Here is a 22,891-nt window from a genome sequence, read left to right on the forward strand (position 1 = left end):
GCAGAAAACACTAAACATTCACGTAAGTGGGATAAGTGAATTACTTTTTGCATGCTGTATATTCTTAAATTATTATCTGTACCTATTACTTTCAAAACCATGTATTATTATGGGCCGTATTATTAGTTGCTAAATCATTAGCTACTAATTATTAGCTATGGTAATTGATCTTAACTCTTAACATCAAACTCCTTTTTAATTCTTTTTAACTGAGTAGATGTTTCTTTGCTGAGGCCTATAGCCAACAGTGCTAACAAAGATGATGAAAGAGTTTGTCTTTGTGTCATCTCTATGGGTATGTCTAGACTACATGGCTCCGTTAACTAGTTTACCCAACATATTCAATGAAGCGGGGATTTAAATAAAAATGGTCATTAAAATAAAAATGGCCGCCGTCTTGTGCTGACAATCAGCTGATCCGGCACAGAGCGGTGGCCATTTTTATTTTAATGAAGCGGGGATTATTTAAATCCCTGCTTCATTGACTATGTCGGGTAAACTAGTTTACATGGCTCTGTCGACGGATTTGCATTTTCCCTAATCCATAGTTCAAGTTCCTATGAATATACTCCTCCACACCAGCTGTATTAGCAAGTCTATACTGTCAACATCTGCCAAGAGATTGTTTACAGTTGTTTCATGGTTCATGTCCATACCTGCCTCTGTGCATATAACAAAATTTATTCTGCCTTGAAAAAAATGAGAGACTCTTCCTTAAAATATAAAAATCAGCTTAGAAATATTGGTTAAGTAAATGTAAACCAGAGAAGAGCTGGATCGTATATTCCATAATATTAAATTTGTGCTCAGTTGGACAGCTGACTTTCCCTTCCCTTTGCAAATAAATCTCTGACAGGCTTCGAGGTACATCGACAAACCTGTGACTGACTTTTTTTATTCCCAAATCTGGAGTTTTTAATTAGGTACGTTCTACATGTCCAGTCTTCACACACTGGCATGCAGCGTAAAACATGCTCCATTTTCTTTACAAATTTTGGAACAGTGTTTTGTTCAAATGTCATTTGCTACATCTGGATTCAGGAACTGGAAGAGGTGAGCAGGGAGGGGAATGGAAGAGACGAGGGAGATAGTGGGAAAGGGCAAGGGCCTGGACAGAACAGTGGTGGGATTTGGGCAGAGCCACTGGCTGGGGAGTTTGCCTCCCCAAGCAGGAGCTTCACCTATAGACTTCATAGTAATGGTGAAACTCATCTAGACAATTCTAAAGATTAGGATTTCATAAAGGAAAGAGCAAAGCACCCTACAGGAAACATTTGATTCTGCTTGAATGATAAGCTGTCAGAATGCTGAAAAATTCTAAGGCCATTATTTCTATTGACCTGTATTTACCTCTTACTTTTGAGCCATTATTCATTGTGGTCAATCATCTCCCCAAAGTAATAAAATCCCCTAGTGAAGTTTTGCCTACCCCGTTTCATTGTCAGCAGGTAGCCTCACACTTTTGAGAACCCCCTGATCACGAGGATGCTCTGTACTGAAACACCATTAAGACATTTAGTAATATAAATTATTAAAAGCAGCAATCACATTTCTGTCTCATTGTTATTACAACGAGCTCTTTCATAAAGGCAGATTATCTAGCTTGACTGCCATTAAGCTGCATTTACTGAGGGAGCTGTCATCAATTTTATCCTGGTATTGCTTGCAATAATACTAGTTTGCACCCGTCATCAGATATTTCACAGCACTTTACCAACAATTATTCATTAAGCCTCATCGACTCTCAGTTCGCTGCCCTTTCTACTCTGAGATGACTGGCCCAGATTTTTTTTATATGTCCCCCCACCACCTACTTAAAGCACAGCTTTGTCATGGTCTATCAACTTGCATTAGAACCAGTAATGGGGATGGGGGGAGAACTGTTGCTGCAGAATCTCCTGAGAATTACCACTGAACTTGGACCTTCCATTTGTGTTGATACCATGTGAAAACCATTCCATTTCACTATGTGTTTTAGTTAGAAAAATTCAATAGGGTTTGGAATGATTTAGAAGAGATTCTTGCAAATAAATAAGGCATATTATTACCAGAGTCAGAAATATAATACTTATTAAGAACACTATGTCAAAGAAAAATGTTGGAAGCTCCTCAGTGGGATGAGAGGGTAGTGGCCTATAGAATGTGGTGTTGGAATGCTGCCTAGAACTCTCTAGTTCATAAACTGACCTATTCATGATGACTAGAGTATCTCCTGTCCGCCTCTTTGATTATAATGTCAGAGTTGTTTCTGAGGCTGTGGATGGCATTGCAGTCTGCACAGCTGAGGTTATGAGGCAAGTCATGCTGCTTGTCTATAATTTCAGCCTCTGCATGTCTGCAGAAGTATTCTAGGAAGATGTCAAGTCCATTGTTTTGACCTTCAGGCAGAGTCCACGCAGATTCCTTCTTCTTGTAGCATTGGTAGGATGGTTTCTGTGGGTTGGTGCACTGTTCAGTGGTGTGGTTTTTGCTGAAACAGACTAACATGGTTACATTCTGAAACTTGGCATCTGTTTCAAGGTGATCCATATTGTTTATTCCATCTGGTCTGAGTAGATGCACATAAGAAAATCTGAGCATCTGTAGGTAAGTGTCCAGAGGGGAAATTAGGCTCTTGAAAAGACTGGATGAACTTCCATTGTCTAGAAGCTCCTATTTGCACTACCTTCCCTACTTCCTTTTATTAAATAGAAAAGACTGTGCCATCTACTATGGGTACCTTTTATTGGTGAGCCAATGAAGCAATAAAAGATTATTAAACTGTAAAGATGACTACACAAAAAAAAGCACATGGGAGAAGCTGTTAAAATCAAATGGATGTAATCATGTGCAAATGAACAATTTTAAATCAGCTCTATACTTTCTAATTGATGCTATAATAAAAAAATCTATTGTGTAGGAATCCAGAAGATTGAAGAACAGAGGCTGACACATATCTGAATGCAGTTTCACTACAAATAATAAAATTTTAGATGAGAAATGTTTTAGTTATGTCACAATTAAATAAAGTCCAGAATTCATCTTCCTAAAAGAAAACAGGGCCTATTTATTTGTACCTCTGGAGCCCTTCTGAGCAGCTCAGTGGCCAAGGTTCTCACTGGATTCAGGTAGAAGGATGCACCCAGCATGTACAGTGACTCACACGCAGCATGTACAGTGTTCACATGTACATAGTCAGCCAAATGTCAAAATTATTGTCCTCTGCACAAAAGTTGGGGACAAAAAGTGCAGCAGATGATTAAGTCTATAAAACTTAAAACAATTCTCTTGCAACAGGAAGCTGTAAATCCCAAAGCATCAGAGACAGCAGTGTGGAGGGTTGGGGAAGGCAAAATATGGTTGTAGAGAGCAAGAGTAGCTGAGTCAGTGCACAACTTGAAACCTAAGGCCAATGTCAAATAAAGCGGCGATGTCAGATAAGTAGCAGTATTTTGGTTTAGGCAGGACAGGTATAGAGAGTATAAGGAAAAAAGAAGTGCTCGTGTCTAACATACCAACAGAGGTGTTTATTCTGTAGAAGTGAGAAAAACTAAAAAGGTGTATACACAATTACTTAAAACAAGTTCAGCAAATAGAGATTTTCTCTCCTCCCACCCCCCAAAAAATACTTTGTGATCAACATTTATTTTGCTTTTTGCTAAACCTCAAGTATATGTCAGAATTCAATTGGATGTGAGAAAGAAAGAAAGAAAGAAAGAAAGAAAGAAAGAAAGAAAGAAAACCTGTTGGCAAGACCATTAGCCTTTCCCCCATGTCTCAGATCTTTGAATAGGACTTTTTTTTTTTTAAGATTTCCAAGTGATGCAGAACAGTTTTATAAAAGTATCCAGTCACTGGAATAATGAACACTTAAGAATCGCTGTTGTTTGCAAATCCATATTTTCTGCTAACTTTTCCAGATATGATAGTGAAGAGGGTCCAATCTGTAGATAGGTTCACACCTTATCAGTTGCATTAAAAGGATATTCTGGAAGAAAAGAGAATATAAAAAAGTAAGAATTATTTCATCTACAATCCTTGTCATCTATGTCTTTAAGACAGGCTTTTACACTGCACTACCTGTGATAAATATTTATTTTGAAGGTAGGTTTTATTGTATGATACTTGTGAGTATGGATGTATTCTGAAAGTTATATGGAATTTCAACTCTTTGGGAAGTACTCAGTGAAGATGACAAAGAGACTAACCTTCCATCTTTATGTTGGAAGGGGTTCATCCAGAAAAGGGCTAAAGTCACACTAGCAGGGTGGTTGGTGTAGAGGAGTTTGACACTATCTGTGCTAGTTCTGTGACTAAACAATGGTCTTCAATTGAATTGGCTGTCACTCCAGCATTTTACATAAGAATTATTCACTCAAAATTTAGTATGAATCAGAACAAAAATTGGATGCAGGGATATAATTTGATACAACAAAGCATTCTTTATTTCGGTCTTCAAATCATATCCCTAACTCCCTTGTAACATCATAAAATCAGTGCTCTCACTGTATTTACCATACAAACTTTTTCTTTATCATTCCCCTTTAATATGTTCTATGGAAAGATAGAAAACTAATTCAATATCTTGGAAGGAATTTATGTGATTGTGGGTGGGAAGGCTAAAGCAGTACAGCTGGCATTTTAATTTTAAATATTGAGAGGTCAATACAATTTGAAAGTTTACAGATGCTAGTCTGATTACTTCTAGGTAAAAGACAATCATCATGATTATATACATTGTTGGTTTTTTTTAGTTAGTTTGTTTTGAATAAACTCTGAAATACTCTTCTCTAATCTGCTATGCTATCTGATATGTTGATCCATGCTGGAGTCTATGGGTGTGTCTAGACTACAGAGTTTTGTCGACAAAAGTGGACTTTTGTTGACAAAACTATACCTGCATCTACACTACCGCTGAGTTCTGTCGACATAACGTCGACAGAACTCAGCAGTTTTGTCGACGCTGGTAAACCTCATTTTACGAGGCATAACACCTTCTGTCGACAGAGTTCTGTCGACAGAAGGTGTTATTGCATGTAGGATTGTGTCTAGACTACAGGGTTTTGTCGACAAAGCAGCTTGCTTTGTCGACAGAACTGAATGTGTCTAGATGCTCTTTGTCGACAGAAGTTTTGTCATCAGATTCTGTCGACAAAACCCTGTAGTCTAGACGTACTCTACCTTTTAAAGACAGAGATCCTAGAGCAGGCATGGAAGGATGCAGATGCAGTGGCAGGGGAAGGAATGTGTAAAGAACGTATTATCCTGCACAGAGTTCTACTGAGCAAACTCTATATACAATTGACTTCAGCAGGACACTGCAGAGAAGCAGGAATCAGTCGGGTGGGTATGAAATTCGTAAATCAGAAAGTCAGTCAATACATTTTCCCCCACTCCTGAAAAATCCAGCTTTACTTGTTAGTAGCAAAATATTTTATTTGCTCTTTCTTCTTATTGCATTTATTTAATTTGTTTTTTTTTTCAGATGCCCAACAGTTATATAGTCAATGATGTCAAAAGCATAATTTAATGAATTGCTAACGGGAAACAAAAAGTTAAGATTATTTACAGCCAGTATACAAAGACCCTTCTATAGTAAAGTTGTTCAGGAGAAAGTCCATGTTACAGGGCAGAAGAAATTAGACCCTAAACATGCTGTTATTTTATATTCAAATTGCATACTACTTCTAACAAAGCCACACCTAGGCTATGTCTAGACTGCAGAGTTTTATCAGAAAAAATATGCACATTGGGAACTGCAATTTGTGTATCTTTTTCCACTTTTTTTTTTCAGAAGAGGCTTTTCCGCAATTTGGCCCACCTACACGGGGCCAAATTTCAGAAAAACCTCCTCTTTCGGAACATCCCTTATCCTTTCACAGAAATACAGGAATGCCGAAAGAACGTGTCTGCTTTTTTGGAAACTGTTCCGAAAAAGCAGACGCGTTCCCTGGACGCAGCAGAGCTTTTCCAGGATACCAAAAGACTCTGCAGTCCAGACATACCCCAAGTTTTAGTTTATCAATGAAAACATGGAATACCTCGGTAGCATGACACTTACCCAAACATAAGTACTAAGGAGGCACAAATAAAGAAGTGATTTGAAAAACTGCTCTGGAGTGTACATTAAGGACATAATAGGATGGCAGAAAAAGAATCATAGAATCATAGAACACTAAAACTGGAAGGCACCTTGAGAGGTCATCGAGTCCAGTCCCCTGCCCTCACCACAGGACCATTCCTGGTAGATGTCTATCTAATCTGCTCTTAAATATCTATTATTTGATCAGAATAACAGAGACTTGGTGGGATGACTCGCATGACTGGAGCACTGTCATGAAAAGGTATAAACTATTCAGGAAGAACAGACCAGGCAGGAAAGGAGGAGGAGTTGCATTGTATGTAAGAGAGAAGTATGATTGCTCAATGCTCCAGTATATAGAGGGAGAAAAGTTGAGACTGTTGAGAGCCTATGGGCTAAATTTAGAGGTAGAAACAACAGGAGTGACGTTGTGGTTCGTGTCTGCTATAGACCACCGGATCAGGTGGCTGAGGTAGACAAAGCTTTCTTCAGACAACTGAGAGAAGCTTCCAGATCACAGGCCCTGGTTCTCATGGGGGACTTAAATCACCCTGATATCTGTTGGGAGACCAATACATCCTTCTAAAGAGGATGGAGAAAGGCTGTTCTCAGTAGTGATGGATGGCAGAACAAGCAGCAATGGTCTCAAGTTACAGTGGGGGAAGTCTAGGTTGGAAATTAGGAAAAGCTGTTTCACTAGGGCTATGTCTAGACTGCAGGCTTCTTTCAAAAGAGGCTCTTTTGAAAGCATCTTTCGAAAGAGCCTCTTTCGAAAGATCGTGTCTAGACTGCAATGCGCAGTGTCTAGACTGTCCAAACTGCTGGACGCTCTTTCAAAATTGAAAGCCACCCGGAACTGCTTCTGCCAGGGCATGGGGGCAGCATTTCCTTCTGGGTGCTGCCTGCCTGCCCTTTGCAGAGACGCGTGGTGAGAGGGACACTCCTGAACACCGGTTGCTCTGCTCCTGCAGCTGCCTTTGCTGTTCCTCGAGGAAGTAAGCAAGGCATTGCAGTGCTGGTTTGGAGTGCTCAGCTTCCTGGGACACCCCAGCAGCTTTTTTCTTTTGAGGTTTTTCGCTTTGAGACCCTTTTTTTTGGCATGGAGCCAGAGCTGCCCCTGGGCAGGCGATGGCCCCACACCACCATACTGCAGCTGTTGCTGCATCTGCATGACACTGTCATGAGGCTACTTCCCGAGCTGGACCCAGGCCAGAGGTACGAGGGGCTCCTCCGTCAAGCAGCCGCACTGCCCTTGCCTCCAAACTTTTTCGTGGACAGGCGTGTTTGGAGGTTTGACACCAGCTCTGACTGGTGGGACCGGCTCGTGATGGAGATCAGGGATGACCAAGACTGGCTACGGAACTTCCGGATGAGAAAGACCACTTTCCAGGAGCTGTGTACCTGGCTCGCCCCTGCTCTGCAACGGCAAGACATCCACCTGCGGCCCGCCATCCCCCTGGAAAAGAGGATCGCCATTGCCCTCTGGAAGCTGGCAACCCCCGACAGCTACCGCTCCGTGGGACACCAATTTGGCGTGGGGAGATCTACTGTCGGGGCCGTCTTGATGGAGGTAAGTCATTGTCTGGGGACAGTCACAGTTTGGGGTGGGGGAAAGGGAGACTGTCAGGAAGGGCCAAGTGGAGTGGGAGTGGGAGGGAGCTCCTCCACTCACCCTGAATTGTGGGGGGGGGGTTCTGAGGAGGGGATTCCCGGGGTGTTTGAGAGGGAAGGTGGGCGGTGGGTTCTCCTCCTAAGAGATAAGGCACCCCTTCTAACACTTTGTTGTCTATCTCGTTCTGCAGGTGGTGAGGGCCATCAATTCGGAGCTGCTCAACAGGCTCATCTGTCTACCAGATCTGGACAGCGTCATGGCCGGCTTTGCTGCCCTCGGCTTCCCCAATTGCGGAGGAGCGCTCGATGGGACACACATTGCAATACGTGCACCGCCCCATCGAGCAGCCCAATTCATCAATCGAAAGGGCTACTTTTCTATGGTCCTCCAGGCCCTGGTCGACCATCGTGGCCAGTTTTTGGACATTTGTGTTGGGTGGTCAGGGCGGGCACACGATGCCCGCATCTTCAGAAACTCGTACCTCTACCGGAGGCTTCAGGCAGGAACATTTTTCCCCCATCGCGAGTTTGTGGTTGGGGATGTGCACATGCCGGTGTGCATAGTGGCTGATGCCGCCTATCCCCTGATGCCGTGGCTGATGAAGCCCTACACCGGCCACCTGGATGCGAGCAAGGACCAGTTTAATGCTCACCTTAACCGGGCTCGCAACCAGGTGGAATGTGCGTTTGGATGTTTAAAAGGCAGATTCCGGTGCTTGCTCACACGCCTCGACTTGGGGGAGAGCAACATCCCTGAGGTGGTGGCCGCGTGTTGCGTCCTCCATAACCTCGTGGAGAGGAAAGGGGATGCCTTCCTACCAGGGTGGGGTAGAGGTGCTGATGGCCAGGAGAGGCTCTTTGCCCAGCCCCGGACAGCTGCCATCCGCCAGGCTCACCGGTCTGCTGTTGGCATCCGGGAGGCCCTCCGGGAGCAATTCTCCAGTGGAGGCCACTGACTCTACTGAGGGGCTTCTGCCTGGGGACTGGGCCCTGGCCCAATAGAAGCTTCTCTCCACAACCCATCTCCTGACCCTGTTTGAACACATCAGTAACACCAGGGTGTGTTGCAAAATAAAACGTTCTGTTTAATTTTTGTACATATTCTCAAACAATAGTATAAATGTAGCAAACATAACAATTTTTTTTTTCATTTTTGTTGTTGAAAACACTATTTAAAATAAAGAAACATTTTGTTGAACCCTTTGTTTGTGCTTTAACTGGGGTGATGGGGGGACTTGAAACCTGGAGGGGGGAAGGGGACTGGAAACTTGGAGGGGGGAAGGGGATCAGGTTGCACGGGGCTTGCCAGATTTCCCTCTCCTGCCTGGGCCTCGTGTTTGGGGTGCTCCACGGCTACGGGATCGGGTGGTGCACCTGTCGGTTGGCTGGCTGGGGTGCTCTTGGGACGTGGAAGCCTGGGGGAGAGGAGGGCCAGGGGGAAAGAGGGGCTGGGGAACTGGAGTGGCGGGGGGAGAGGGAGGTCCAAGGGGGAAAGGGATGCTGTTGTGGAAGGGGGGTTTGGTGGGGTGGGGTCATGGGGTGCTGGAGGAGCAGGACCAGGCACAGGAGCAGGCAAGCCGCAGACCTCCCTGAGAGTGGCGCACAGGGACGTGCGCTGCAGGACCAGCTCGTCCATGAGCCGGTCATGCCAGCGATCCTCTGCCTCCGCCCTCTCTCGCGGGATGGAGTTGAGGTCCTGCACGGCCTCCACGTGCTGCCTGAGGATGTCCGCATAGACACGCCTGTGTCTGCGGCTCCCATGTCCCCGAGATGGAGATGGAGGTGGGGCTGGGGTGCTGCGGCCCTCTTCCACGGCTGGTCCGGCTGTGGAGGAAAAGAAGAAGACACAATCAGTCCTAAAAACTGGACTCTGTAGCACTTAAAATACTAACAGGATGGTTTATTAGGGGATGAGCTTTCGTGGGCCAGACCCACTTCCTCAGATCAGAGTAACACGGCTACATTTCTATCACAATCAGTCATGTGTGCAACAGCTGTCCAAAAGGGCATGCCCTCTCCCTGAGACAGGGGAAGCAGACATTCTGAAGGTCACACTGTGTGTGTGTGACCTGGGCATCAGCCTGAGCATGACAGGTTTCCCTTGTGCAGCACCCACTGTGCACCCACCTACCTCCCCCCCCCCGGGTGTGACACAACCTCACTGTACTCACCTGCTGCTTCCTCTCCTGCGCCAGATGATGCATGGGAGGCCTCTGGGGTCTGGGTGACTGGCTCCAGGGTGAGGGTCGCCGTCTCCTCACTGTCCTCCTCCTCTGGGACCATGTCCCCATCTCCAGACTGCTCTGGGTCCTGCTCGGGAGCGTCCACCATGGGGTCTGCCAATCCAGACTGGATGAACCGCCGTGGTGTGCGTGCTTCTCCACTGCCACCCAGGATCTGGTCCAGTTCGGGGTAGTAGGGGCAGTAGTGGGGGGCTGCCCCAGAACGGGAGCTCTCCTCCCTGGCCTTGACATACCCCTGGCGCAGCTCTTTTACTTTGGAGCGCACCTGGTCCTGGGTGCGGGGGTAGTGGCCCTTCTGGGCCAGGGCTTCAGCCATGCGGCCATAAATATCAGCGTTTCGCCGCCGGCTTTTGAGGGCCTGTAAGGCCTCCGCCTCTCCCCACAACTCCAGCAGGCTCTTGATCTCTGCGCCAGACCAGGATGGTGCCCGGCGTTTGGAGCCCTTGGCTGGGTCCCCAGAAGGCTCGGTGGAAGGGCCAGGACGCTCTTGGGGCTGGGACATGCTGCAGCAAAGTAGCCGTGTGCTCTGGCTCCTTCTCTGCAACAAGTGGCTGTGAGGGTGCCTGTCCCTTTAAGGAATGGCTGCAGCCAGGAACCACAGACGTGCAACCCATGGCCCAGATTGTCCTCCAGGGCTTCTTCCGGGAGGCCAATACTTTCGAAAGAAAGGGCTCCCCCCGTCCACACTCACTTACTTTCGACGGATCTCCCTCGAAAAAGGCGTTCTTCCTCGTAAAATGAGGTGTACAGCCATCGAAATAAAAGCCGCGTTCTTTCGATTTACTTTCAAAAGAACGCGGCTTGAGTCTGGACGCCGGGGAAGTTCTTTCGAAAAAAGGCTACTTTTTTCGAAAGAACCCCTGAGTCTGGACACAGCCTAGGGGGGTGGTGAAGTACTAGAATGGGTTACCTAGGGAAGTGGTGGAATCTCCATCCTTAGAGGTTTTTAAGTCTTGGCTTGACAAAGCCCTGGCTGGATTGATTTAGTTGGAATTGGTCCTGCCTTGGGCAGGTGGCTGGACTTGATGACCTCCTGAGGTCTCTTCCAGCTCTATGATTCTATCTCCAGAGATGGAGGTTCCACAACCTCCCTAGGCAATTTATTTCAGTGTTTAACCGCCCTGACAATTAGGAAGTTTTTCCTAATGTCCAGCCAAAACCTCCCTTACTGCAGTTTAAGCCCATTGCTTAAAGAGATTAAAAAAGGAGATTAAAAAAGATATCCCAGTATTTTTCTTATATGAAAAGATATTTCCACTCCTCCCAAAAGGCAGTACAGCAGATTAAGATATTTGCTGTCTTCATTTAAAAAGTTCCAAAAACATTTGGTGTTTCTTGATCTTTTCACTTCAAAAGAATATAAAGTTATCTTTTAATTACTGATGCGTTGCTGCAGGTGCAATCTGGCACTTAAATATGTTCCATCCAATTATGTGTTGGCTGGATAGTCATTGGAATTACTCCCATTCCCCACTGCAACCTTTCACCAGTGTATGTAAAAACATTCTCTATGCCAGTTTTCTTTAGCATTGTTATCCCTAAATATGAAAAAATCATGATCCTCCAGAATCAAGCATTAACTCATTTTTTTCCCCCAAAATAATGATACTTTTTATTTACTTTCTGGTTTCTGGGCATGAAGGTGCACTTGAGTCATGGTTTTTTAAAAATTTTCTTCCTGCAAAAATTAAAGCTAGAAACTTACTTTGTTAATAAGTAAAAACTGAAATTATCATGTAATTTCCAATTGCCAGCAGCTGGGGTTTTCAGGAAAACACCAAATATTGTGAGATTCACATTAATAGACACTATCTGGCAACACTGTTTCTTCCTTTCTCTTCCCCATTTCCCTTTTTTTTGAAGAGTAGGGTTGGGGAAAAGCACTTTAGGTTTCTGATGTGACCAGTGTGGTTTTATCACTTAAGCACGAATTAGATCCCATTAACAACACACAGTTATAGGGACATGGTGTTGCCAATTCTTGTAATAATTCCACAACTCTCATGACTTCCCCTATCCTAGAAGTGCATGATTTTTTGCTGAGTTAGACCTGATACTGTATTTCTGGTTTCAGCCAGTCAGTAATTCAAAGTCATTGCTGTGAGTCTGAGTAGCTGGCATTGGATTGCAATTCCAAATGCTGCCAGAAGAGGACAGTATGTTGTGGAGAAAGATTAATTATTGAAGAGGGGGGAGGTTACTAATGGAGTTCCTCCAGGATTGCTCTTGGAACCAATCATATTCAATATTTTAATGAGCGGTCTTGCCACAAAAAGTAGGAGTACTCTAATGAAATTGGCTGAGAATACAAAGTTGGGAAGAATTGTGACTATAGAAGAAGAATGGAATAGTCTACAGGAAGATCTGGATGACCTTGAAGACTAGAGTGCCAGATATAGTATAAAATTGAATACTACAAAATGGAAAGTCACTTAGGCTATGTCTAGACTGCAGGCTTCTTTCGAAAGAGGCTCTTTCGAAAGCATCTTTCGAAAGAGCCTCTTTCGAAAGAGCGCGTCTAGACTACAATGCGCGGATCGAAAGATCGATCCGCTTTTTCGAAAAAGAGCGTCCAGACTCCTGGACGCTCTTTCGAAATTGAAAGCCACCCGGAACTGCTTCTGGGGGCAGCATTTCCTTCCGGGTGCTGCCTGCCTGCCCTTTTGAGAGACGCGTGGTTAAAGGGACGCCCCTGAACACCCGTTGCTCTGCTCCTGCAGCTGCCTTTGCTGTCCCTCGAGGAAGTAAGCAAGGCATTGCAGTGCTGGTTTGGAGTGCTCAGCTTCCTGGGACTCCCCAGCTGCTTTTTTCTTTTGAGGTTTTTCTGCTTTCAGACCCTTTTTTTTTGGCATGGAGGCAGAGCTGCCCCTGGGCAGTCGATGGCCCCACACCACCATACTGCAGCTGTTGCTGCATCTTCATGACACTGTCATGAGGCTACTTCCCGAGCTGGACCCAGACCAGAGGTACGAGGGGCTCCTCCGTCAAGCAGCCGCACTGCCCTTGCATCCAAACTTTTTTGTGGACAGGTGTGTTTGGAGGTTTGACACCAGCTCTGACTGTTGGGACCGGCTCGTGATGGAGATCTGGGATGACCAAGACTGGCTACGGAACTTCCGGATGAGAAAGACCACTTTCCAGGAGCTGTGTACCTGGCTCGCCCCTGCTCTGGAACGGCAAGACACCCACCTGCGGCCCGCCATCCCCCTGGAAAAGAGGGTCACCATTGCCCTCTGGAAGCTGGCAACCCCCGACAGCTACCGCTCCATGGGACACCAATTTGGCGTGGGGAGATCTATTGTCGGGGCCGTCTTGATGGAGGTAAGTCATTGTCTGGGGACAGTCACAGTTTGGGGTGGGGGAAAGGGAGACTGTCAGGAAGGGCCAAGTGGAGTGGGAGTGGGAGGGAGCTCCTCCACTCACCCTGAATTGTGGGGGGGGGGGGTTCTGAGGAGGGGATTCCCGGGGTGTTTGAGAGGGAAGGTGGGCGGTGGGTTCTCCTCCTAAGAGATAAGGCACCCCTTCTAACATTTTGTTGTCTGTCTCGTTCTGCAGGTGGTGAGGGCCATCAATTCGGAGCTGCTCAACAGGCTCCCTTGAGACAGGGGAAGCAGACATTCTGAAGGTCACACTGTGTGTGTGTGACCTGGGCATCAGCCTGAGCATGACAGGTTTCCCTTGTTCATCACCCACTGTGCACCCACCTACCTCCCCCCCTCCCCCCGGGTGTGACACAACCTCACTGTACTCACCTGCTGCTTCCTCTCCTGCGCCAGATGACGCCTGGGAGGCCTCTGAGGTCTGGGTGACTGGCTCCATGGTGAGGGTCGCTGTCTCCTCGCTGTCCTCCTCCTCTGGGACCATGTCCCCGTCTCCAGAGTGCTCTGGGTCCTGCTCTGGAGCGTCCACCATGGGGTCTGCCAAGCCTGACTGGACAAACGGCCGTGGTGTGCGTGCTTCTCCACTGCCACCCAGGATCTGGTCCAGCTTGGGGTAGTAGGGGCAGTAGTAGGGGACTGCCCCAGAACAGGAGCTCTCCTCCCTGGCCTTAACGTACCCCTGGCGCAGCTCTTTTACTTTGGACCGCACCTGGTTCTGGGTGCGGGGGTAGTAGCCCTTCTGGGCCAGGGCTTCAGCCATGCGGCCATAAATATCGGCGTTTCGCCGCCGGCTTTTGAGGGCCTGTAAGGCCTCCTCCTCTCCCCACAGCTCCAGCAGGCTCTTTATCTCTGCGCCAGACCAGGATGGTGCCCGGCGCTTGGAGCCCTTGGCTGGGTCCCCAGAAGGCTCGGTGGAAGGGCCAGGACGGTCTTGGAGCTGGGACATGCTGCAGCAAAGTAGCCGTGTGCTCTGGCTCCTTCTCTGCAACAAGTGGCTGTGAGGGTGCCTGTCCCTTTAAGGAATGGCTGCAGCTAGGAACCACAGACGTGCAACCCATGGCCCAGATTGTCCACCAGGGCTTCTTCCTGGAGGCCAATTCTTTCGAAAGAAAGGGCTCCCCCCGTCCACACTCACGTTCTTTCGACGGATCTCCCTCGAAAAAGGCGTTCTTCCTCGTAAAATTAGGTGTACAGCTGTCGAAAGAAAACCCGCGTTCTTTCGATTTACTTTCGAAAGAACGCGGCTTGAGTCTGGACGCAGGGGAAGTTCTTTCGAAAAAAGGCTACTTTTTTCGAAAGAACCCCTGAGTCTGGACACGGCCTTAGTGTCTAATAAGAATTTCTGCTATAATATGGGGCTTAATCAGTGAGATACAAAACAAGAAAAAAGACCTTGATCACAGCATAGCTATGAGCCACTAATAAGACCTGGCTATGAAAAAAAGGCAAATGTGATCTTAGGATGCATCAAAGGAGGCAATGCCAGTAAAGAGAGTATCCATTTCATTCCAGAAGGAACTGGTAAGATCTCATTTGGAATAATAAACATGTCTGGTCCTCTATGTTAAGAAAGATACATTTAAATAAGAACAGATGCATAGAGCGACTAGAATGCTCTGGGGAATGTAGGCCCTATCTTATGAGAGCAGACTGGAAAAGCTTACTAGCCTAAGCAAACCAAACCCAAGGCTGAGAGCAGACAGGCTCATCCTCTATTAATGCTTTAGGCAGGGCAGTAACCAGGGCAGGGTGAGTGAGGCAGCTGCCCAGGTACAACATCGCAGTATTAGAAAAATGAGGGAGAGAAATGCCAAAAAACCTTCAACATCAACAAGAGGTGCTAATATACTTGCTCACTCCAGGCACAATTAAATGTCCAGCTACAGCTCTGAGATTACAAGGGTAAATACCAGGGAGGGTGAAATCGTAATTAAGCTAAAGGACAACACTGGCTTGAGAACAGATGGATATAAATTGGCCAAGAACGAATTCTGAGTGCAACTCAAAAAAAATTTCTAACTATCAGAGGGGCCAGGTTCTGGAAACACTTGAAACAATGGAAGCTATAGGGGCAAACAGCTTAGTTAGTTTTGAGAAAGACCTGGAAAAATGAATGAATATAACTCTATGACTGGCTAGCTTTACGTGGCAGGGGGCAGGGCTCAACAAACCTGAGACTGATTTCCAATTGATCTCTTTTGTTCCTAAAAACACCTGCTTCTCTATCTGGTCAAGTGCAGGGATCAGGAGGGGATTTCTCCACCCCCCGCGTATTCTGAAAGCTTTTGTATCTGCTTCCTTTGAAGCATCAGGAACGGCCGTGGCTGAAAATGAGCCTTTGGACAGGGAAGGCCAGGCCTTTGAGGTGGCATTGAGCATTTCTCTCTCGCACTCTGGCTCATTTTTGCTCCTATGCTTGGAATATAACTGAGTGCCACCTGTGGCATTTGGATGGAATTTCCCCCCAAATCAGATTGGCAATGACCCTGGACATGTTCATCTTAATTATTTCCTTGCCATTGCAGGGCTGTCATGTACCATTGCCCTCAAGCTCACTCCTTCCCACTCTCTGCCAGTGGCAAATAACTGTCTAGTCTCCTGTGGGCTATAATACTTTCATTTTAGTAGGCTGTGTCTACACACTGGGCCACTTATTCTGGAAAATCAGCCGCTTTTCCGGAATAAGCTGCGAGCTGTCTACACTGGCCCTTGAATTTCCGGAAAAGCAACGATGCTCTACTGTACAAAATTAGCCGCTATTCTGGAAAAACTATTCTGCTCCCGCTCGGGCATAAGTCCTTATTCCGGAACACTGTTCCGGAAAAGGGCCAGTGTAGACAGCCCAGTAGTCTTTTCCGGAAAAAAGCCCCGATCGCGAAAATGGCGATCGGGGCTCTTTTCCGGAAAAGCGCGTCTACATTGGCCACAGACGCTTTTCCGGAAAAAGGGCTTTTCCGGAAAAGCAGCCTGCCAATGTAGATGCTCCTTTTCCGGAAAAACTGAAAACGGAATAGTATTCCGTTTTAAGCAGTTCCGGAAATTCATGCCAGTGTAGACACAGCCCAAGTGTGTAGGGAGGTGCTGGGGGGTGGTTGGTGGCCTATGCGCTAGAGGAGCATATAATCTGTTCTCATATACCAAAAGGTATGTACATTAAAGCAGGCTTACAAAACTGATTGTATAGGTATAGAGAGAAAGAGAGAGAGAGAGAGAGACTGGGGCTGTGTCTACACAACAGAGTTTTTCCAGGGCACCAGAGGTATCTCAGAAAAACTCAAGTATGTAGATGTGCTGAAATAAGAATATATCACCATATGTGTATACGATATTGTGAATATAATTCCCTATTAAGTTCTATTGGCTGGTTTAAAACAAATCTGCAAAAAAGATAATTTTTTATGATAAACCTATAGGTTTATAAATAATGTTTATATAACTCACATTCATAAAGGCTGTGTTTACACTGGGCCACTTATTCTGGAAAATCAGCCGCTTTTCCGGAATAAGCTATGAGCTGTCTACACTGGCCCCTTGAATTTCCGGAAAAGCACTGACGATCTACTGTAAGAAATCAGCTGCTTTTCTGGACAAACTATGCTGCTCCAGCTCGGGCAAAAGTCCTTTTTCCGGAAAACTGTTCCGGAAAAGGGCCAGTGTAGACAGCACAGTACTGTTTTCCGCAAAAAAGCTCCGATCGCGAAAATGACGATTGGGGCTTTTTTCCGGAAAAGCGCGTCTACATTGGCCACAGATGCTTTTCCGGAAAAAGGGCTTTTCTGGAAAAGCATCCTGCCAATGTAGACGCTCTTTTTCCGGAAATACTTATAACGGAAAACTGTTCCGTTTTAAGCATTTCCGGAAATTCATGCCAGTGTAGACGTAGCCTTATTGTTTCATCTCTATTAAGTTCTATAGGAATTTTCAAAATGGGTTTAAGGTTAGGATCCTAAAACTGTAGAAACCCAGCCTCTCTGGGTTTTTTTTTAAAGGATTCAGAGTAAAAACTCTTTGCTCCCAAACCAAACCAAACCAAACCAAACCAAACCAAACCAAACCATTAAATTGTCAAAATTAAGCCATTGTCAGTGTGCAGATAACAGAGCTAATAGCCTGTTTAGATTTTGACCTTTCTGAGGATTGTTTCATAAGCTTCAATGACATTATGGAGAATTAATAAGATTTCACATCCCAAATACAATCACCATAGGAATAACATGAGCATGATGAAAAACTTATCATGGGAGTTCAGTGAAATGCAGAGTTTGCAATTGGCTGGATTCATGGATTGGTTCCTGGCTTGAGGAGTTACCAGGAGAGCTGCTTTTCTGCATTTCCCATACAGTTTCAGTAGACCAGGGTACGTCTTGTTTGAGAGAAAGAGGTCAGAAAAGAAATCCATCAACCTATCATCCTCTCGGTCCAGTAACTCCATGGAGTTATGCCAGAAAGGAATTTAGACCATCATGGACTGAACAAGCTATGTTTTATGAGGAAAGCAACTGAGCAACATTGTTAACTATAAATAAATAAACCCAAACGGAGGGCTGAATTCCCCTGCAGTGCCTTAATTTCCACCTTGAAGGACAAAAGAAAAAAAATACTCCAGAAAACTATTAATTTCAACCAACCTCATGATCCACCGAGTGATGTTTCTGTCCTTTGCTTGTATCCTGACAGGCTGTAATTTGTCGTATATGATGAAGACTGACAATCAGACATACAGTTTCTGGAACATTCTGGTAACAGAGGGACTTGACTATGCATGAGTCCCAGGCTGGATAAAATATAATGCCACATAGCTCCATATTGTGTCCCAGAAGCTGACAAAGGAGTTGATGCTAATAGCTGTCAGCGCGTGCATATAAAATCAGTTTTATATTCTTATTTATTTTTGAGACAGTTATTCATGAGGTCCTCTACTGACAATCACAAGTGACTTGGGGGAATCGAGGGGTTGTACAGTGCCGGGAACTGTCATTAGAGAGTTTGGTCCTCTGAACTTCAATGTTATCTCACTTTCTGAAGCTCCTGTCTCAACCAATATGGCAGGGGTTGTCCCAATCTGTGCAGCAGTTTGGACAGTTCCACATTGTGATCTCTGTAGTAGTTTGAAAGAAAAGCTCTAGCCTGAGGACAGAGGGGAACAAGGAACAAAGACAATTTACATTAGAAATTGGCAACCTTGCAGGGAGCAATCTTACTAAAAAACCCAAACCAAGTACAATTATTAATGGGACTGCCCACATTTTTATGGCCCTCAATTTTAGTTGTCTTGCTATTATTGTGACAGGAAAATGTCCTGGACAAACTTGCCTGATTTAAGATAAAACTTATTAAACTGAATTCAATATCAGTGTGGGGTCCATTGTGTTAAAAAGTGACTGTTTGCATCGTTGTAGGATTGTATGTAACATTTCTAGGAGATTAATATAAAATTTGGGGAAATATTAGGAATGTTGAAAAAACTGGTTGGGACAATATGTGTGAACTGGGTATCTTAGGAGTTACTTTGGAGGCCTTTTGAAACAATAACATATGGACAAAACCCCCTTGTCTCTTGCTTACTTGCTCCTTGAAACTCCAGACTGACAACCTGTGAACTCTATTGAAGACGGACTAAATTCTTCACAAGTGTGCTAGTTATGTGACGAGTTTTGTCTGGAAATGGATGACAGGAGAGGGATCACATGATGATTACCTGTTGTGTCCCCTCCCTCTGGGGCATCTGTATTGGTCACTGTCGGCAGACAGGATAGCGGGCTAGATGGACCTTTGTTCTGACCCAGTATGGCCATTCTTATGACCATAGAACAACTGGGGCTGTTATATGACCACAGAAGAGACCGCTTTATGGGATCTGAGAGGCTAACCAGGGCCCATATAGGAGTTGGAATAATCAACAGTAAGCTTGTGCGTGTGTAGGTTTATTGTTTTTTAAAGATGTTTTCACCTTTACAATAAATAAGCCTGCTCAGTTTGGTAACTTTATGGTAAGTTACAGTGTCTTTAGTCTCTGAAGAGAAAGCAAGTAGGTTGGCTTATGCAGTTCAACTTTGCTGAGGGAATTCCAAGTCCAATTAGGGAGCTCTTCAGCCCGGAAATACCCCAGTCCGCATGGAGAGGAGCAAGCATCACCACACAAAGGTGTGATGCTGGGGGAGCTACAAGCCTGAACATGGATGCATTTGCTGGACAAAAACAGGTGTGGTTTTCCTGACCTGTAAAGCTAAAAACTATCCTTTATTCCTGAGTCCCAAGTATAATGCTGTGTAAGATTTTCACAAATGGCAACTGAAGAAAAGTGGTACCTCTTGATCCATGGGTGGGTATTTTCGGCCTTTGCTTTTCCCCAGGCATTTTGTCTTTCCTCCTTCCAGCAGCTGACACCAAAAGCCCTTCTGAGGGTCAAACCTAAAAGGGACCATATCTTATGAATGGTCTAATTATGAAGGAGCCACTAAATAGACAATTGCCACTCTGTGATATCTGAGATATTTTACTTCTTTCAAGTACGGAGTATTTTGCTTCTTCCAAGTTACTGGTATTACAGTGCCCTAGATGGCCATTTGCATGGTCAAGAACAATTTATACAGTACAAGACATGGTTGAGAACAATTATCAATTGTTTGAAGATACTCATTTCTCCAAACAGTTAACAGGAGCCTATGATGTTTTTGTGTATGTACAATGTGTGAATTCTATTTACTAGGAAATTGCTGTCACGGATAGCCCCTGTCTCAGTGCATATTCATCACTGCAGTCAGAACCTACAGCAAATATACACCATTCTGAGGGCAAGGGGGAATACTTAACTTCAGCTACTGGACAACAGATATGCTAAATGAGTTTCCATGAGCTGTTTGAAAAAACAAAACAAAAACCTTCCTTCTTTTGTCTGAAGGGATAAGATGCAGGGAGTGGAAATTCCCTAAGCAGGACAAAGACAGAAATGACAAAGCAGGCCTTTACAGAGAACTGAGAGGGAAACACTAATGGATACACAAGATGGGGAGAGGACTGGCCAGTAGCTACGCTGGGAGAAAAGGTTTTATGTTTTTTTTAAAAAAAAAAGCAAGTCATGCACCTCAATGAGGTTGCTGGATAGCTCCAGATGACCTTGATTCCAGCCCAAAGAATATACTGGAGAATTGAGGAAACAGAAGCACAGAAATACATGTACAGTTGAATATTTTTATACCAATGTTATTTCTTGTTCTATTAAAGAAAGATCTATGCTGTGTCTGAATCCTGTGGGAAGTCTCTGTGGACTTACACGTACCTTATTGTACCTTGTCATATGCCATCTGAGAATTAGCAGCAGCTCATACTTTCAGGAGGTTCTGAGAGAAGGCATGTTTAAGTTACAGTGGAGCAGGAAGAGTGGAGCAGGAAGAGTCTGCACTGATGCCAGAATGCCAGGCAGTGAGTCACATTGTCTAAACTCATAGGAAGGCGTTAGACAGATGATCTGCACCCCAAGAGTATGCTAGGGATCTCAAGGTAATGGCAGTGAGTAACTGGATTATTAGAATCAAGACGCTTAAATGCATGGGCTCCAGAACTTGTTCCCTTAACAGCAGTCTTGTGAATGCCCAAGTGGGAGCATTTGACTGGACCTGTGATACCAAGCACGTATCCAGGTCAGAATTTGTAAGTGTCAGAGATTTGAAAAAACAAGAAAACCAAAACAAAACAAACAAAAAATCTCCCCAACTATAGGCCCTATTGACTTCAGTAGGAGTTAGATCAGATCTCCTCTGTGTGCATGCACATATCTTCTTAACAATATATTTATTAGTTGTGTAGGTATTTTTGAAGCAACTGAAGCTGTGTTTAGATCTTATGGAAGAGGTGGTTGTCTTACTACTAATGAATCACTACACCTGGAGGGTGTTTGACCACATATCATTTAGTTCTAGATATTACTTTCATTCCAAGGCAGGCAGCCGCATAAATGCTGTCTCTAAACAATCTTGGCAGAAATTTGAAGTCTGATCATCATGTTTAAAAATCAAAGATATAGGAATATCAGATTACAGCATTAAAACACTAAGGAAACAAGAAAAATAAAGTGTAAAGTTTTGAATTTATTGCTTTGGGACTTGGCAGAATACATAAAACATTGAAAAGGTTTGCATTTTTGCTGTTCAGCAGATGTTTGAGAGGGATGAAGCATAATTGGCTGAAATGTAAAGCTAATTAGTTTCAGAATGTTTTGTTGCCTTGGGCCTAGTTCTTAAACACCAGCACACCTGCAATTTGCTGCTGCATATATGTGAACTCATTTCAGAAGAAGGGGAGGGGAGGTCTTCTCTTTTTTTCCTCCATTGTCTGGCCTATTATTCCATGACTAATCCTTCCAGCCTAAAATGTCCCAGTAATTGTATCAATTAAAATTAAACAAGTCATTGATTAAATGGATATATTGATGGTAGAGTCACTTCAGTTTTTGACTTTTCAATCTGCTCATTGCATAGTGATGTACTTTAGCTGGCTTGCACTAATTTCCCCAGAGAAAAATTAATATAGTAGGCTGTGCTAAAAAAAACTTGTAGAAGTATGCCCTAAACATTTTTGCCTCAGTAGGAGTTTTTTCAAAATTATGGGAAAGTCCAAAATTGTAGAATAAAAAAAGCCAGATAACTCAGTTAAGATGGACCCCTCATGCTCATGTTCCTAGTACTGTATAAAGTTGTACATTTTATGCACAGTACGTTATATGATACTATGTCTGGGAACAATGGAAATACTTAACGATAGCATGTTGGTCTTAGCTGTAACCCAAATTTTCAAAGGAAAGCAAACAAGGCCTCATATTTCATAATTTCTCCTGACCTTCCCTACTTTATCTAAGGAACTTATATAGCCTCTGTTACTAAGAGACTCACAATGTTTAACATATTTATCTTCCTAGCACTCCTGTGAGATAAAGCACTGATATTATCCCCATTTTTTTCAGATAGGAATGATAGCAAAGAGAAGCAATGTGACTTTCCCAAGGTCACACAGGAAATCTGTGGCAGAGCAAGGAATTGGATTGAGTATCTTGAGTTCAGGACTTCTCCTTCACAAAAGAAAAAACCTGCAGAATTGTGCATCTTATTTTGATTTTATTTTGAAATAGCTTATTTTGAAATTTGGCGCATCTACACGGCACCAAATTTCAAAATAAAGTGTTATTTTGAGCCATCCCTTATCCATCATCTCTCTGCTAATCATGTGAACATGGAATCCCCACTTCTCTCTGGCTCCAGTGTGAGGAGAGTGAAGAAGAAAAAAAGTGGAAAAATGGCTCTTGCGCAAGACGGGATTTTTGCGCAAAAGCCTCTTGTGTAAAAAGCAGCCGCTCATTTATTATGCAAATGAGGCTCGGCAATATTCCATGCTTAGCCTCATTTGCATATTTCTTGCGCAAAACCAGTGCAGCGTAGACATAACCATAGATAGGAATTAATCTTTACACCATTACTTTAAATTCTGATTTTACAAATGCAATAGAATTGGAAAACCCAAGTCTGCTTTAGTACAGTATGTTAAGGATAATAGGTTAGTTGTGCACTTACTTAGTGCTGGGTGGAGTGCTTATTCATGATTGA

At 44.5% G+C, this 22,891-nt stretch overlaps 1 protein-coding gene across 7 annotated transcripts in view; it reads right to left on the bottom strand.

Annotated features, from left to right (window-relative positions):
- Nucleotides 1-432: 432 nt before the first annotated feature.
- LOC102456831 (bifunctional heparan sulfate N-deacetylase/N-sulfotransferase 4) overlaps nucleotides 433-22,891 on the bottom strand; it is a 264,296-nt gene continuing 241,837 nt past the window's right edge. For 5 of the 7 annotated variants that reach the window (XM_075929806.1, XM_075929807.1, XM_014580495.3 and 2 more), the window contains 3 exons: nucleotides 19,604-19,706; nucleotides 17,924-18,422; nucleotides 433-3,967 (listed from right to left, as the gene is read on the bottom strand). In XM_075929806.1, the coding sequence (XP_075785921.1) occupies nucleotides 18,303-18,422; nucleotides 19,604-19,706 (223 nt within the window). In that variant the 3' untranslated portion in view covers nucleotides 433-3,967; nucleotides 17,924-18,302. Of the gene's footprint in view, nucleotides 3,968-13,231; nucleotides 13,846-17,923; nucleotides 18,423-19,603; nucleotides 19,707-22,891 lie in introns of those variants that run through there. The other 2 variants (XM_075929809.1, XM_075929810.1) reach the window with 2 other exon arrangements.

Source organism: Pelodiscus sinensis, chromosome 5 (genome assembly GCF_049634645.1).
Source record: "Pelodiscus sinensis isolate JC-2024 chromosome 5, ASM4963464v1, whole genome shotgun sequence".
In the NCBI taxonomy this organism is placed as follows: domain Eukaryota; kingdom Metazoa; phylum Chordata; order Testudines; family Trionychidae; genus Pelodiscus; species Pelodiscus sinensis.